Source organism: Etheostoma spectabile, chromosome 10, assembly GCF_008692095.1.
Source record: "Etheostoma spectabile isolate EspeVRDwgs_2016 chromosome 10, UIUC_Espe_1.0, whole genome shotgun sequence".
Taxonomy (NCBI): Eukaryota; Metazoa; Chordata; class Actinopteri; order Perciformes; family Percidae; genus Etheostoma; species Etheostoma spectabile.
The window spans coordinates 19,966,521-19,984,267 of record NC_045742.1 but is presented as its reverse complement, the minus strand read 5'-3'; the positions used below and the strand labels follow the sequence as shown (position 1 = coordinate 19,984,267).

General features: G+C 42.1%; 2 protein-coding genes across 5 annotated transcripts in view; both read right to left on the bottom strand.

Moving 5' to 3' along the window:
- Positions 1–6,040, bottom strand: rlim (ring finger protein, LIM domain interacting). 2 transcript variants are annotated; one of them, XM_032528311.1, is made up of 4 exons: positions 5,843–6,040; positions 3,499–3,721; positions 2,736–2,849; positions 1–2,662 (listed from the first exon to the last, which is right to left on the bottom strand). In XM_032528311.1, the coding sequence occupies exons 2-4, from the start codon at positions 3,665–3,667 to the stop codon at positions 840–842; spliced, it is 2,106 nt and encodes a 701-aa protein (XP_032384202.1). In that variant the 5' UTR covers positions 3,668–3,721; positions 5,843–6,040; the 3' UTR covers positions 1–839. The 2 variants fall into 2 exon arrangements, with proteins under 2 accessions (XP_032384202.1, XP_032384203.1); XM_032528312.1 differs by having other exon boundaries at positions 3,499–3,718; positions 5,843–6,033.
- Positions 6,041–8,705: 2,665 nt separating this feature from the next.
- Positions 8,706–17,747, bottom strand: part of nexmifb (neurite extension and migration factor b) — a 51,933-nt gene continuing 42,891 nt past the window's right edge. For 2 of the 3 annotated variants that reach the window (XM_032528309.1, XM_032528310.1), the window contains exon 3: positions 8,706–16,180. In XM_032528309.1, coding sequence (XP_032384200.1) covers positions 11,973–16,180 — 4,208 coding nt within the window. In that variant the 3' untranslated portion in view covers positions 8,706–11,972. The remainder of the gene's footprint in view (positions 16,181–17,747) is intronic. The other variant, XR_004333891.1, reaches the window with a different exon arrangement.

Below are 17,747 nucleotides of genomic sequence, written 5' to 3'. Positions count from 1 at the left end.
CAAGTATATTTATATGTTTAACATCATGCCTGTCAGTATATTATGAGGTGGAAAAATTCACATGCCGACAACTTGATTTTAAACAATTCACACAGAATTTTCATGGTATATGCTACCCCAAAATGGTACTTTGTTTCTTTTAGGTGTACAAAAAGGGAGTACAAGTCACTAGTAAATGGCAAACCAATTAATGTCCAACCTCCTTTGGACTGTGTACGATGATACCACCTATTTGTTAAACAGAAAATTTAGGGATTCTCTGATAGAGAGTAATTGCAGCCAACGTGACCCTAATCTTTATATGAGATAATCTACAATTCAAAACCAATTCACTGATACAAAGTATGATCGAAAATATTTTTTACAAGCTTATTTACAGCTAATACTTTGAACTGGTGTAACTAAGAACTGTACCAATGCCCAACTTCCGGTATATAAGGCGCCATTTAGGAGTGAATACAAAATAGCAGATGTACCTGAACTACCTGCAGGTGTGCAGCATTTATAAACAGGAAATCCTTTGAGATACCGGCCTGCTTATGTACATGGCTTGACGCCATGCAACAAGCTCCTTGGTCACTACAGGTTAATTCAAACAGCATGCATTGCTTGTGCCTAACTTTGGACTGCAATAATAAATGTCTTACTAAAGACAGAACTTGTCCCAATGTCATTGTATGGAGCACCGCAAATCAAACCTGACTGCATTATGATCAAACTCACAAATGGTATGAAAGAAATACATTTCAACAGTGGAGACACATTTCCTCAAAACCTCTTAGGGACTTGGGATATTAGATTACTTAGGTTGAGACAAAAGGCCTGCAGTCTTTAATAAGCTACACCACGCTCTCTCGGTTGGCCGATATTAAGACAGCCCTGCGGCAGATGGGACAAGTAGAGTTTTCGGATAGCCAGCGATCAATGCAGTGCACGTGGTACTCATGAGAGCAGGGCAGCTTACGTAGCTTGTTACCTTCAGCATATTCTGTTATGCAGACACTGCAAGTTTTCAAGGCATCAGTCTCACCAAAGTTGCGCATTGAGAGGTTGTCAATCTGCTCTTTAGTCAGCCCTTGGGGCTGATCCTCATCGTCATCATTTAGGAGGAAGAAGTGGGCAAGCCGAAGGAAGGGCAGCGTGCTGGGCTCCTCTAGGCTTATAGGTGGTCTAGGTCGAGCCCTGCCACCTGAAGCAGGTGGAGCAGTGGCAAGGCCCTCGTCAATATCAGCCTCTGCTGTCCTTGCTCTAACTCCTGCAGCCAGAGGTGGTTCATCAACATCGGCAACAGGAGCAGAAGCAGCAGCAGGAGGAGTAGTAGCATCTGGGTTGTTGAGGGCTTCAGCCAGATCCGCAGGTGTGTTGGCACCCCGGTTTGAATCTGAAGAATCAGAGTCTGAATCCATGAGGTAGCCGAGTTCACCAAAACCAGTCATAATCTGTCTAATCATAGATTGAAGAGCCATTGAGGTTGCCTCTCCCAAACCTGCATCAGAGATTCTTCGAATAGGGATGCGTATAGTGCTGACGTAGGTCCTCACACCAGCACGTTCAGAGCGTGAGAAAGTCCTACGAAATCCACCACGCTCACTCTCATAAAGAAATGTGTTGTTTGAGTTCTGGGATCGCGAGCGGGTGCGGCTAGCAATACTGTCTCTTTGGCGATATTCGCCGGGACGCACACGACGCACCTGGAGATCAAGCATAATAGTAGGGGGCCGGCGCCCCGCTGCACCTCCTTCACCCCCAGCAGCTTCTCCTTCTTGAGATCCCATATTTTGGACCTCTGGGACTGTTTCTGCACTAGCCCTAGATGGCTGAACATCACTGTCAGCAGTGCTTTGCCTAGAAAGAACATGTTGTCGAGTCCGAGAACTACCCTCTACTTGAGACACTGGGGGAGCAATGGTGGCAGAGTTCAGGCTTTGAGAGCTGTGTGCATGACGTGGATTAGGGAGACCATCCAGCTGATCCAGGTTGAGAGGGGAGCGGCTCCTGGCTGTACGGGCCCTAGTCCTGCGTGGTTCTGGACTGCGGCTGCGGGCTCGTCTTTGCCCTCTACGTGGAGAAAGAGAAAGTGGGGGTTGTACTGGCAGGGCGGCAGGTGAGCTGGGAGGTTCTCCTAAAATCTCTTGTGAAACAACTTCTTCTAGTTCAGGCTCTGGTTCTTGCTCCACTGTGACAGCCAATTCCTCTATAACTGGTTCTTCTACAACTTCCGTCTCCATGGGCACCTGTGGTTCAGCATTGTCCACCTCTGGTTCAGCATTTTCCACCTCTGGTTCAGCAATAGCCACCTCTGGTTCAGCAATAGCCACCTCTGGTTCAGCAATAGCCACCTCTGGTTCAGCAATAGCCACCTCTGGTTCAGCAATAGCCACCTGTGGTTCAGCACTTGCAACCACTTCTTGACCCTCTGGAGACTCCTGGGGAGACTCCTGCTCACCTTCAGCAGCAGCCTGCTGTTCAGCCAGGTTGCGATTCACGCTGATTTCCAGGCTAAAGCGAAAATCGCCACTGTTTGGGTTGGTCTGGCTTACAGCCCGCCATGACTGGTTTCCACGATGACCAGTTCTAGTTGTGTTGCCTGTGCGCCTCACTGTATTTAACCAGTCTAAGAGACTATCCCCATTGGCAGGATCCTCAGTGTTTTCTGGTGGTTCTGAAAATTGAGAGTTATTAACAAGTGATAATTGAAATTAGAATTTTGAGTCAAAAACAAAAGGCAAACTTACCAACTGGATCTTCTCCACTTTCAGTACTGGGGGCACTAGTACTGTTATTCTGCTGTTCCGGACCATCCTTGATTTGCTGTAGTCTACTAAACAGCTCATCCTCTGTTACCTCTCCTGAAGGAAACATTACAAAATAACAAACACGCAAAATTGTGTTCACTAATGCCACCAGATGGCATGTAAATTAACAGTAATCGTAAAATACACTTAATTCAAAGTCGGCAGAAACAAAAAACTTTTAAAAGCAGTTTGGGGTGGTCTTTTCACTTTTACAACCATCCCAACTCTAGTTTTGGTTGAAATAAACTGTTTACCGATTTACATGTGAAATTATGTTGGCTCTACACACGCTAAAAGTATTGGGTCATTTTTTTTTAAATGGAGTCTGGTGAGTTTAGCGCTAGCGACCTCAGAGTTGTTTCTGGTAAACAGAAAGGTCTCAGAGGTTTTAAAAAGGTCTATCTCTGTAGGGATCCATTCCATAATGTTGTCAGACAATAATCTGAGCCTTTTAGTGGCAAAACAGCACTTTTAGTGGACCAAACTGACGCTGGACATTTGCACCATAGGGTTACACTGCAGCCCGGTCTATGCCTGCCGCTTACAGTGTTAACGCTTAATACTGGAACAATTTCAAAGATTGTTATTCCTATCAGTCAGTTACATACAAAATCATAGGAAAATAAGGTCCAGGTTTATAAAAAACGGTAGTTACCCTTTAGGTGTTTAGTGTATTTAATTCACTTAATTAAAGGTTTATTACCTGGGGTGCCCAAAAGATTGTTGTCTCTCATGAGACGATAGTCCTCATCACTGAGATTGTTAACAAACTGGTAGAAGGCCTCTTCCCTGTCCAGGCGGTCCAGCTGCCTTCTGCGCTGTGACTCTGGCTGGTCACTGCCATTTTGCTCTAAACTGTCAGACCCTTCCATTGATTCAGAAGGGAGGTTAAGGGATGATCTCCAATCTTCAGCAAGATCCAGCTGCTGCAGCAAAAACAAATTATAGTTTATTGACGTAATAAGAATACCTTGATTTAGAATAGGATTAGGCAAACAAGATTCACCACAAAAGACAAAAGTATTTCCACTCTATTAGCTATGATGAATGTAATGGCCAAATCAGCACGTTACTATCAACCAGGGAAATTGTCAAAAAGAAAACGTGGGTCAAAATACAGCACAATATTTGGGAACAATGACACAGTAGCTAACGGAACTGTCCACATTTACATACACTCGACCCTTTTTGGCTAACATTCAATAAAACGTAAATATATTTTTTTTTTGTCAGCTAAATGAACACCAAGGCCATCAATACATCCTGGACCATACTACTGTAACATTACATGCTTTCTTTACTTTAACAAAGTATGCAGTATAAGCTCCTTTTTCCATTGTGAGTGTATACCACCATCTGCAGGATGATTTGTTAAACTCCTCATTTAAATCATTCTACATACCAGCTAATACTACATACAGTGTAATCGTTTTTAACAAAGACAAATGATCAGAGCAAATTATGGAAGAGATGATTATGAAGGGATATCTTTTTTAAGATTAGACTTAAAATGACCAAATAAATAAAACAAAATTAAATATCAAGATAACCAACACAAAAAGTCATCAGCATGGAGCTCCAAAATTAATAATTTTTAATAATCATTATGAGCGTTGCTCAACGTCTGGCGGAGCATTGAAATAATCAAACCTTTAAGCTTTCTGCAACCAATACAGTAAACATTTATATAAGAGTGTGACCACTTTATTTAAAATCTTTTCAAAGATGTATGTTTTTAGCATGTCTCCTCTGTTCAAACAGCTTCCTTTTACAAGTCTGTATGTTTTTGATTGGTGCGAGGATATCTCGGCATCATGTTCCATTCAACATGTTATCTTTTCGTTTACGTTAACTAGCTACTCTATAGCTCATAGCCAGTTTTTGGTGAGCAGTATACTATCTTAGTTTTGGTGGCACTGCTGAGTAACGGGTTCGATCCCCAGTCCTGACGGGGCCTTTCGGAGTAGAATAGACCGGTGTTCGAATGGGTTTCCTCCCACTATAAAGACAAGCATGTTAGGTAACTTCTGCCATAGCCCTTAACGTAAGTACGGGAGTCAGTCCCCGGGCGCCGGACTATCAATGGCGGCACACTGCTGTTAATTAGTTAGGATAGATTGGTAAATAAATTATATAATAATAGATCGGATAGTAAGTTGGCTAAAATCGCCTTGATATCGACGTAGGAACAACCAATTTTTTTACATACGACCGGATTGCCAATTGACCTACACCTATCAAAGCAAACCGACATGCTAAGTTACAATAAACACAGGACTAACGCTAGCTAGCTAGCTAAACCATTGCGTTTGTAGTAACGTACCTCATACTTTGACTACCTGAACACTAACAATTAAAATGTGGCAGTGTAACAGCTCCAATTAAAGTAAATTATGGGATGGTTTGTGTAGTACTAAGTCCTACGGGAAAGCCAGTATGTTGGTCAAAATCGAGATAAAAACAAAATGGCATCATCTAGCTTAGCTTACATTAGCTAGCAAGCATTGTACACGGTTGACAACACTGATAACTTCGACCACAATTAGCTATGAAAAAGGGCCCTCTGTTTAGTAATATGTGAAGAAAATTGTGAACGATTGGTAACAGGGTGCCATGCCATGTTTATCGTCGGCTCAAAACAAGCTTATCAGATGACTAGCTAGCTAAACAACCCCGGTTGTGCTGAGCTTGCATTACGCTAAAGCAAGTTAGCTTCCATGTCTATCATAAGCTAACGCCAACTTAGCTTGCTAGTAACTTCGTGATAAGTGTCCTCAATTAGCTACATTACTTTGACGTAAGTTCTTGTTTCACAGAATTCACTGTTGTTAGAAAACATGACGTGGACTTGATATTAGTACTATTTTTTTATTACTGAAAAACACGAGGTTTTCATTAAAAATACATTGATGAAACTGTTAGCATCACCGAAAGCTAACCAAGCCAGCGACGTCAACCAATGACGTTCACAACCAGTAGTAACCAGAGCGAACAAGCTAAGCTAGTAGCTAAGTATACAATATGTTACCAACTCGCTGTTACATTACCTGTTTGATGATGTCGGTAATCGTACCTCCAAATTGTTCTTATATTATCACAAAACGCTCGACTGTTAAGCTAAGTGCGTTTTCAGGTTTCCATTTTCTTTCTTTTAGGAAGGCTACACTGATCATCCGGAAACTGAGGAAACATGCGTTTTCCCTGAGTTTCACCTTCCAGGTAGACATCGGCACTGCAATGAAAGTGGTTTGAGTTTTCGTCTCACACCCATGCAACCAGGTTTAGTCTTTGTTCTTTTATTTTTCCAGACGTACTGGTTTATTCCATTTTTTATTAGATTCAGTTTTTTTTCTGTGATTTTTGAATTATGTTCTGAAACAATTTATAACTAATAGGTTATAGATTTCAAATTGATTTTACTTACGTTTTTGTGATTATTTTCATCGAAGCTTGGGGAAGCATTTTAGGCGTTTGGCCTCCCTTGCATAATCTGTTATTAGTTATATTGCTGTTATTTGTGTTATTAAAAAAATAAAAAGGTAGCGAATGTTGCGGTTTGAGTTGTACATGGGGCTGCCTGAAAGACTGAACTGAGGGCGGTAAAATCTTCAGTCCCACAGAAGAGCGACTGAAAAAGGATGTTGGTGTTGGACAGTGTGGCACTGTTTAGCTGTAGCGTCACTGTGTGGTTGTACATGCAAATACTCTTACCTTGTGCAGAATCCAGGCTAGACGACACAAACCCACTACATTTATCCCTAACAGCATCCAATGTCACATCACAAATTGAAGCAACTAATTGGTTTTATATTTACTGAAGTAGGATTATGTCATTACATAGTCATATTTAATCTCATTTTGGCCATTTTGGTTTACAATGGTTTCCTTGTGGAACAAAGGCAATAGCCTACACATGGTGAATGTTATAGACAAGATGTCTGATAGATTTTCAAATGGCGATCAAAAATGCAATACCTAAAATCCTATGTGACTGTTTTGCATCATTAATGCATCTAGTCTCTTGTGTTTGACAACAAGTGGTGTTGTGCACTGTTTACAAAAGCACACAGGACAGTTTATACTGGGCCTATTGTCCAAGGAAGTGTTAAAAAGTCTTGAATGAATAAAAAAGTCTTGAATAAAAATGCGTATATACAAAAAATGTCACATATCCAAATCTAGATCAGTAAAGACAATAACATTGATTAACTTTAAACAATAGTTTAGTTTCTTTGCAAAGTAGAGCCCTTTCTGCCTTTAAGGTTAAACACATTCTCTGGTTTAAATACTAAAAATATTGCCAGAAAATTGTGCTTTTGCTATAAGCCTGTTACTTTGTTACTAACTTGATGTCCCGCCTGCTGCCTGTTGAGCTGTATTTTTTTGCAACATTTTAACTGTTGTAACTGAATTTGGATTTTTTTGTTTTTAATTTCTACACACATGAATATAAATGAGAGGCACAATTCTTTTGTGTTGTAAAGGACTTAAGGCCACAGCAACACTCTAAATGGCTACTTGATGTGTCCATGTGAAAACAAAAAGATCTACAGAGTCAAAGTCAAGGGGAATTGTATACATATGTCTTTCTGTGGAATTATCATTTTTAGAAGAGTCACACCCCAAGCTCATAGCCGGCCCTAGACTGTGTGGTGGACTTGGGATTGTACTGATACAGCAGCTTGCCAGAGCGGACCCTGATGTCCCTTCAGCAGTAGGTGGCATCTAGTTACAAGTTACATTTGTAAATCAACTTGTAAAAACTAGCTAGCAAGCACAACTGCAGCTACCATCCCAGAAACATATTTAGGAAAATTGAAGTTATTCCTCATTTTGCCTAATACCTAGAAACCGACAACTACCAGCAAAGCAATAGGAGGCTATTGGGCAGTTGTTGAAAGCCTCTGCGATGGCTTGAAGCTATTGTTCCAGCACGCAAAAATTATTTTCTAACAATAATAATAAACTGCCAGCCTAACAACAAAATGTGTGAGTAATTGTGTTGTTTGTAGGTTCTTATGATTTGACTCAATAAGTACAAGCATTAGAAATAGACATGCTGATTCTTTCAAAATGTTACTCTATAGTCTCCTGGGTATTGATAAAAACACAAACAAACACACAAACAATTGTCCTAATGAGAGAGTCTATGGTTGTCCATGCTGTGTGAGCAAGCATTGATAAAACAACTAGGGTCTCATTTAATAACCAGGTATACCCGATCCATTGCATTAGACACTCCATCGTATAATTTGCTTGCTCCCTTATCTGCTATGGGTGACTAAAGAACAAAAACAATGCTAATACCACCTGACAATTTTGGAGGTACACATCACAGGATCTGTTTATGGTCTGAGACAGTATCTCCAGCTCCAATTAAGCATGCCAGAATGAGTTGCAGTGTGGACCACAGCAGCCCAGCTCAGAGTTATGGATGAGCAATCACTCTAGCAATGCCTGACCCTGAGTGCTAATTACAATAAAATAACATGAGCCAAAGCATGTGCAGGAATTAAAATGTCTTATTCAAATATAACAAATAAGGACAGACTAATTGGAATTATTGAGGTTGTATTTACGCTTCTACATTTTGTGTGAAAAAAACAAACATTGAATGTAATATATTATACTGTTCCTATTAATATTATTATAGTAGTAGAACAAAGATGGGGTGGATGTTTAATTAACAGATGTGCTACTTACACTTCACTCCATTGCATCTCAATAAGCTGTTTGTAATATTAAGTGTTTTTACAAAACTGATTGCCATAACCTTTTGTAATTATTGCTTTGAATGGACTGAATTTGTTTGCAGATAAGTGAATCGTGTGGAGATTCTATGTTTACTGTTTATACTTGAGTTACTGGCTACAGCAACGTGTGGGCGGTAAAAAACACAACCCAACTCTCTTCAGAAAGCAGCATTCAAAATCTTATTTTAATTTGTATATTTACTCCATAAACATTATTACAAAACTCAGCAAGTTACCAATATTACATTATCACCATACAGGCTTGATCACAAATATTTAAAACCTTTGCAACAGTTACAACAAAACAAAAAAAACAAAATAATACTCAAATAATTTACATGAAAATCTATAAAACAGCAAATTGTTCACAAATTATATTTTTTTCCCAGGTTTTCATTTTTTTCTTTGCTTATTTGTGTTTTGCACAGTAACACAACACTCTCACAACAAGATCATGGTCTTAATACAAAACTCCCAACAAAATGTAAATATTTCTAGTTTTCTGTTGATACTTTCATATTTTGGTTTTTAAAACCAGAAACTTGTCATTGTATATCCTTTCCACTGCCCATAGAGGCGCATAAAAGGTTACTCACACACACAAATACTTCACAGCACTTTCTAAGAAAAATATACACTTACAAAATATGTTACAAATTGGCACACAAAAAATATACAAGATTTTGTAGTGTCAAGAGTTCATTAAGATTCCTTCCGGTAACAACTCTAGACAGTATATATAAAGCTCGGTAATCTTTTAATGAAAAGAGAAAAAGTAATTCCAATCAATGTCAAAGAATCATGAAGTGAATACATCAAACATAACATTATAATATACATTCATAAAAAGGGTTAGGTGCCTAATCTATTTTGCATTTCTTTTTTGTCAACTCTGGGAAAACAAAATATGAAAAAAGAAAAGAATTGTCAGCATTCTTAGCACCATTAACACGAGGCAGCTCAACAGTGGCACATGTTCAAAACAAAAAGAAGAAAAAAAGAAAATAAACTATGAACTTAGAGAAGTACATTCAATTTGACAATAGGCAAAAATGAGAGAAGGCAGACTAAATGGGCTTGCAGCCCATGTGGAGCTTCCCATGCAGCAGCTTGTCTTGGTCCTAACCCTGATACACTGGAGAAAAGAAACAAAGGATCATGGCAGAGGAGAGAGAAAAAGAGACAGAGAAAGATTGATTATGATTCTTGCCATATGCAAGCAATCAATTACTATCACCTGTGCGTCAGGATTACCATATCCAGTGTGACAAGGCCTGTTTTTTAATCAAGCTTCAATTTGTCAGCACATCTCCATGCAGTCTCATGTAATTACTGCATCAATAAAATTATATTCAACATTCAAAAGAAAGAGAAAATTTAGGCATGTTGTTTGAGTATGTATTTACAAAACATACTCTTGTAACCAGTTGAAGGGGGTCTGCATTTCTCCTGAAATATATTTAGTATTGAATTAAACATGATTGTATGTTTCGTTTTAGGGGGGATTTATTTCAGTGCAGTGAGGCAGTGAATGAGCCCGACGTAATTAATATAAATGGCCCGGGAATTACACTGGATCAGATAGTACCAATACATTTTCTTTTTCAATTTGTGCCTTTTATTTGCCTTGATTTTCTGGTGACATTATTTTCTGCCAAATAGTGACCCATCAAAACTGAAATGACAGTTAAAGACACCATGAAAAAGAAAGTACCTTCGAAAGAAAGAAGTTAAATTGAGACATTTTGTAATAAATGAACTGAAACAATCAGACAACATACACCAGTGGTGCAACTTAAAAAGCATGGCAGTGTCAAGAAATAAATTGCATGAGAATGTCAAGAAAAAATACTGTTTAAATTACCAATTCAGGTAAGATAGAAGTAAAAATTCCCACATGGAGCTAATGCAAAAAATTCTTTCCTTCATTTGCACGATTACTGATTCCATTTGTACTGGAAACTGCTTTCACATTTCCATTAAATCTAACTGCAAAAATGTTATGTCCATTCACGACTGATGCGAGCATCAGAATCTCTATGAGTAATAAACTGCCTTTTTAGTCGTATTTCCAGTACAAAACAGCTTTTCAGTGAGGCACAGCCCCAACTGACAAATAATTTCCTCGCTTACCCTCAAACATCTGCACTGTACACTCTTCCTGGTCCAGAGAAAGCTCGTTTGATCATCTCTTTTTTTCGTCTTCCTCTACAGTAGCCTTCAGAGCAGATCTCCCCTTTGCCTCTCTTTTGTTGCTTCTCAGTGCCAGGCGATGTTGAGGTAAATTGAATTTGGCAAACAAAGTGGGGGAAACGAGGACATTTCAGAGTCTTTCTGATTTGGTTTAGTGAGTGGTGGTGTACCACTGCCAGCTGTTGGTGCCTTTCATCAGAGAAGAGAGAAAAGTCCCAAATAAAGACAAATCCTGTAGTGGCAAGTCTCTGTGAGGAGTCCAACCCGAGCAGCCAATACTCCAATGGATAGAAAAGAGGAACAGCCAATATTCACACATATATAAGAGGTCATTTACACAGCATTGTTACTTTTGGCACATTGATTTTAAGATTATAATCATCTTTTTTTTGCAAATATTGCATGTCCCTGTACAACAACATTGACAAAAATACTCTGAGGGCTGGAGCTTTTATGAATTTGCAAGGCGTAAAAATGTAAATTTAGATAAACAGTTCCTCTAAACTCTAGAGGAAAAACCAACACTTGATAAAAGGAAATAGGGAGTCATTCCAACTTTGAATGGGGAAAAAAGACAATGTCTGATATGTCATTAATACAAAATGGTCCCATCTTGTGTTTTCAAGATGTCTTGGGCTTAAATAGGGCTCATTAATTGTAGGTTTCCTTCTTGAAATGAGCCAGGCAGTGTATGAAGGACAGCAACAACAGGACATCCATATTCTGCATACAAAAACAGATGAGGAGGAGGGGTGCGTAGATGTCACTCAATGCATTTGTGTATATAGCTACATCTTTAGGGAAAAGGGCAATAAATACATAATTTTGGGGGAGCTAGTTCTGCTGAGAAAATACAAAAACAAAAGGCGACAGAACTTTTTTCAAGGCTTATTCTTTTTTTCAGACAAAAATAAAACAAAAACGACTATAAGAAGAACAAACAAAGCAGAAACAACAAAAGCAAGAAAAATGCAGCCATGGTCGTTTCAAATCTCAATCAAGCTTGACACAATCACTCAATAGGTAGTTTGCAAAGTACAAGAACTTTTCATGCAGATATTAATTTCCTCTTCAGGGTGGGGGTTAAAAGGAAGTGGGAGTAGTCGGGGGGGAACGTAGTACTCATGCAGCTCTGGCATAGCGTCAGTGTAGGTATGCTTGGAAGGGAGGGCTTAGCAGGTAGTGGGGGAAAGTGAGAAAAGGGGGTGCAACAGCAGCTGATAACAAAATATTACCTCAGTTTCTCAAAAGAGGTCATCAGCGCTATGTCCTTATTTGGGTCTCTCTCCGCTCGCTTTCCCTTCAGTGTCTCAATCCGTGGGAACTTTGCACTGGTCTTGTGGCGGTACAGCTTTTTGTGTGCAGGCCCAGGGTTAATAAAGCTGGGTTTATCAAACATGTTACAGCCCAGAGCTAGTTGAGGGAATAAGGGATGAGAGGGGTTGAATTTGGCCTGGTTTTTTCCTCCCTTTCCCCCCGCCTTTCTGCCTTTCCCAGCCCCCGTTAGCGCGCCTCCTTTTTTCTTCAGGTCGGCCTCTGTGCCAGCCAAGATTTTGAGGGTCTTTAGGTTGAGGCTATTGGCCTCGGAGGGCATGCAGGCTTCCGACATGGGATTCCACAGTGGCTCAATGGAGGCCATCATGAACCTTTGGACCTCAGCCATGCCAGAGACAATGTTGGACAGAATATTGGAGGGCTCCTCAAATTCTCTCTGGTCGTCCCCAACCAAGCTGTTGCTCTCTGACCAGCCGGTGCCAGACCAGTCCCCAGTGCTGCTACTGTCAGTCAGGCCTGTGCCACAACCTCCTGTCTGGTTCTTTGCTGCCTTACCCTCCAACATGGCCTTTATCTTTTTGGTGGAACGTGAGTTCTGTTTGGGGGTCTTGACCTTTTCTGACTTAGGAGCTCTGGGAGCCCGGACTTTCTTTGGGCTCTGTCCCGCAGCTGTCTGTTTGCAATTGCCTTTCCTCTTTGACTTTATGCTTTTCGCACCAGCCATCATCTCACCAGTCTGTTCATCAAATTCGGTAACTCCCAGCTCCTTTTTATCTAAATGTAACACATCCTGACTGTTGAAGTTGTGCAGCGGAAACTGGCTGTCTTCCACTGTGTATGCATTTACTGTGTGCTCTTGTTGCTGCATAACGTCACAATTCCACTTTACCTCCCTGTTGCAGTCCATAGTCATATCATTCACATCCTGGTATTCTCCAACATTGCCTGCCATCTTCATCTCACGCCCCACCACCTGCGGGGACAGGTTGGGGGTCTCAGGAGGGGAAAGCTCTGACAGTGAGGAGTGTCTAAACTTGTCAGGGGTGAAGTTGGAGATGTCCAGCAGGTCTGAGGACTCCCTGAGTGGGGTAAGAGAATCCACACTCTGCTGAATCACAACTTTAGGGCTGCAATGAGCTAAGAAGCGGTCTCGGCCCTCCTCCTCACCCTCTCGCTCACAAGACTTGAGGCTGAGGGTGCTGTAATTACTGGAGGAGGCTGACAGAGAGCCCACTGAGTCATAGCTGATGAGCCTGCCATTGTCTGTGCACAGGGACCCTCTCTGGTATTGCACCTGGCCCTCCACACAGGCAGACTGACACACTTGCAGATCTGCCGCAGGCTGCAGCCCAGCCTCAGTCAGGTAGCTCTTCTCATAAAGTAGCCTGTCATCCTCAGGGCTCAGCTGGCTGTAGTTAGACACTGGCAGGCTGTCATTCAGAGGCACAGCAGCTGGAGGAAAGTTGCTGGGTAAGATGGGAGTCTCAGGGGTCTCAGGCCCAAAACTGTGGCTGTGGCTTGCACAGAGCTGCGGGTGCCACATCTGCGGGAAACTTGGGCAGTTCTGGGGAGACTGCTGGAGTTCTGACTCAGAGGGAGGAGAAAGGACACAGCTCTGAGCGAGCTGAAGAGAAGAAAACTGTTTCTCCTCTAGGGATAGCCCCAGAGGATACTGCTGCCTAGAGGGCTGCTGAGGGAAATAAGAGATAGTTGCTCCACCAGACGAATCTGTAGCATCTAACAGGGTCTGCAGGTAGCCCCCCGGGATAACAGGGACACCCGCTTCCACCGCCTCTGAGGAGGGAGCTTTTTCAGGAGAGCAGGTGGATGAAACAAAGGGGAATTTCTCCTCAGATGTGTGAGCGGTGGTGGTATTGTCAGACAAATTGGGTTTGACTGTAGTTGAGCTAATGCCTGCCTCTTCTAACCCAGCAGTAGGGTCCTCAATCTGTGCCACAGCGACACAGGCATCCGTTTCATTTGTCACGCTCCTCCCCTCCTTTCCTTCTGCCTCTTTCATTTTCTTGCTCCTCAGCCTGGCTTCGCTTTGGAATTTCCTTATCCTGACTGTTTTATTTCCTCCCAATCTCCTCCCCTCCCTCTCCTCCCTCTCCTGGGAGCGGCTCTTGGCCGTGACTGTGTGCGTGATGGAGTTTGTGTCTAATGTGACAGGGACTATTATTCCCCCTACCGTGGGAGTGGCCTCTTCTTTAGTGACACATCCCTGGCCCCGATCAGAGATAGGGGAGCATTGTACTGTTGCCGATTGCTCCACAGCATGAATCCTCTGAACCTTAAGTCTGTTTGCAATCTTGTATTTCCTTTTGGGATGACTAGAATTAAAAGGGCGATGATGGCGTCCATTTAGATGAAAACCGCGTTGTTGTTTATCTCTGGCAGCCAGCTTAAGCTGTTCCTGTCTCTCTCTTTGCCTCTCCTGCCAGAAATCCTTCAAAGGAGCCAGTGTCTCATATTTGCTTACTGTGTCGTTGTTTAAGCTCACAGTAGCATCCACAGGGTCCAACTTGCCCAGTTTCACTGACATGAGTCTCTCTCCTTTAAACCTATTGATAATGATGTACTTGATGACCACTGGTGGCTCTTTACGACAGGATTTCCGACGTTTTTTGGGACACCAGTCCACATCCTCTTCCTCTTTTTGACCAGAGGGAGCCTTCTCTTTTTTCTCTGCATTCTTCTCACTCTCAAGCGAGTCCACGTCATATAAGTAATCGTCACTGTATCGAACCTTTCTCTTGGAGCGCAAACCATAGTTGAGAGGGTTAGAGGGGCTGAGTAATCTCTTTGAGTGTCCCTTCTTAAACTTGCCCTCCTGCAGGGTGTCTGAGGAGGAGCCAGTGCAAGAGCTGTCATCACTGAACTCGCCTGACTCCTCTGTGGAATTGAAGTCCATTAGGTAGTTGACTTTGGGAGTTGACATGGGTGAGCCTTGGGAACCGTCAAGGGGGCTCCTACCGCTGCAGTCCCCTGCCTTTCCTTCCTGTCTTGTCTCCAGGATGAGCTCATCCGTTTTGGGCTGAAGCTCTTCAGCACTCCTCCTCAATACTCCTGCTCCTTCCTCTTTCTTGGCACAGTTGGCCAGGACACTAGGGAAAAAGTTGAACTGTGTCTCCTCCTGGAGCACATTTGTTTTTTCCCTCATGTTGTCCTGGAAAGACTCGTAACGAATCTTCAATGAACAGACATCACTGCTTAAAGTCGAATCATCGTCTTCATCATCAAACAGATTGTCAACATCTTCCTCAGAGAAGAGGTTAACTGACAGTTCATTCTTAGAACAAAGATCCAGCAGTTCCATCTTACTCTCACTGATGAAGGACTCAAAGTAGCCCCAGTCCTGGCCGGCGTTAGCCAGCAGGACCTCCTCTCCGCTCACTTTGTCCAGTAACAGTCCCTCATACAAGTTCTTAGATGATGCATCATCTTCTGGATCATCACAGTCCTCTGTTGTTTTGTTTCCATCAACTCTCTTGCCCTCAACTGTGGCTTTTGGGAGAGGAAAGCTAAGTAGCTGGTCAGAGAGGAGCTGTTCTCCATAGTGACTCACTGCCTCCCCAGCATGGCTCAGGCACTGAATGCTGATGTTGTTGATGTCAGAGAAGTCCTCTCGGCTCACATCTCCTATCCTTACACTTAGTCCAGTCTCTGTGTCAGGGTTGGTGTTAGGGTCATGAGGTGGGTTCTGGATGGTATTAGGGTCAGCAGCATCCCGGGTCTCAATAAAGCAGCCGAGGCAGGTGCGGGTAGGCTGAAGAAGACACTGCTCTGTCAGGGCAGACACAGTGCCAGGCTCCATCATTGTAGCTGACAGAGGGAGGGAAACAGGCAACAGAAGGGTAGTCTTCTGAGTGTCTCCTGCTGGGACCCAGGAGCTTACAGCTGGGGTGGGAAGTGGTGTGGGAGTGTGGTGAAGGTGGGGGACTACAGTTGGAGCATCATTGGAGGTAGGGCAGGGGGCCACTGTCAGCTCCAGAGAGGAGTCAGTGCAAAGGGGCAGGGAGAGGGTTGGTGATGTCGGCGTGGTCCTCTGGTGTGTTGGGCAGGCCCGCTGTGAAGTCTCAGCGGCAGGAGGTGGTGAGGATGGAGGGAGAGCAGCATTTATGATGCTGCACAGACTCAGATCACCACTCTGCTCACATACCCCTATAGGGAAAAAAAAGGAAAATTTCAGATCTTTCAACACTTTGAACTGTAAATCTGAAGTTAAAACATTGCTTTTGTTCTGTAATATACAATGGCATTTGTTCTGGGAAGCTGAATGCAATTAGTGTCAATTAACCCCCCCAGAGCTCAACATGTCATTTTGTGATGCCAGCCTTAAACATTAATATTTCAGTTTTGGTACTAAATTAAATAAGAGGTATTAGCAATGACAACTTCCTACCCATTACTGATTGATCTTCAAATGCAAAAGGCGAAACTAGGCAAGAATGGCAGGAAAAGTCCTTCAGAAATGCAATGTACTAATTGGTTATACTGAAAATAATGGACAATCAGAAATAAGCTACTTTATGGAATTAATATACAAGACATACAATTTACAATAAAACTATATGGTATTATGTCTTCCCTTACCAACCCAAGAGCAGTATATGACGTCAAATTAATGCAGTTATCTTCCAAAAGCTCCCCCTCCTTTTAATATTTCATCTGCATAAACGCAGATCCAACTTAACACAAAGGTAACAAGATACCATCAATTTACACAGATTGGCGACAATAGCAGTAATGACTACATTTTTGGTGATTTTCTACAGGTCGATTGTGAGCACATCTTAATCAGTTGAAGGCCTCCATCTGATGAGTAACAATCAAAACCCACAGAAGTGGGCTTGTAGCAGCAGGCAGATAGCTTTGTTTGCTCTGCATAATTAGATGACAGCAGTGGAGGCAGGTACGTACACTTGGGACACAACAGGCCCATATGTTGGAGACTGTATAACCAATATCATCTACACCTGCCTCCCTCTACAATCCCAAGCTGCTGCATATTCTTTAAAATCATGCCATAAAAATCTTAATTGAAAAACGTACCACAGCAATGAATGTGTTCACAGAGGTTAACTAGCACAGTCCCCCATTTCAGAATGGATGTGCCTAATCATTATTGAGGTAGTGATTAATGCTTGAGGGGAAGGCTACTTAACAAACCGTATTCAACAAGGCTGCATAGGTGGTGAATAAATCTTTGAATATGGATATGGTTTGAGAGTGATTTAATGAGGTAATGAAATTTCTGAGAGCAGGTCTCTCTGGGTCTGAGGCCTGCAGACACATTGGAGCAACCAGAACGCCTACTAGAAGCATACAACTGCGCTACTGTTGTCCTTAATGAAGAAAACCTCAAAAGAAATATGCATCTTCTCTCTTCCCTCTGAAAAAACTGTTTTAGTGGCAACTTGTGAGAGACTGCAGAAGCATCACAAAGAGGCGTTTGCCATCAGTTCCCTTCAATCTGTGAGCAAAAATGACCTCAGAGCAAAAACATGTTACTGACACATGGTATCTGTGGAGGACAGATCTCCTTTTTACATTTAACAACTATTTTCTTTTTAATATTGCATTCTTAGTCACATTCCATTGTATGGCACTTATTGTAGGGAGAGGTGCATAAGAGGACCGCAATGATATGACTTTGCAGGCGTGGACACAATTAATTTGGATTTATTTGGAATTATAAGTAAACAGCGCCAGTGCTTACAAATTACAA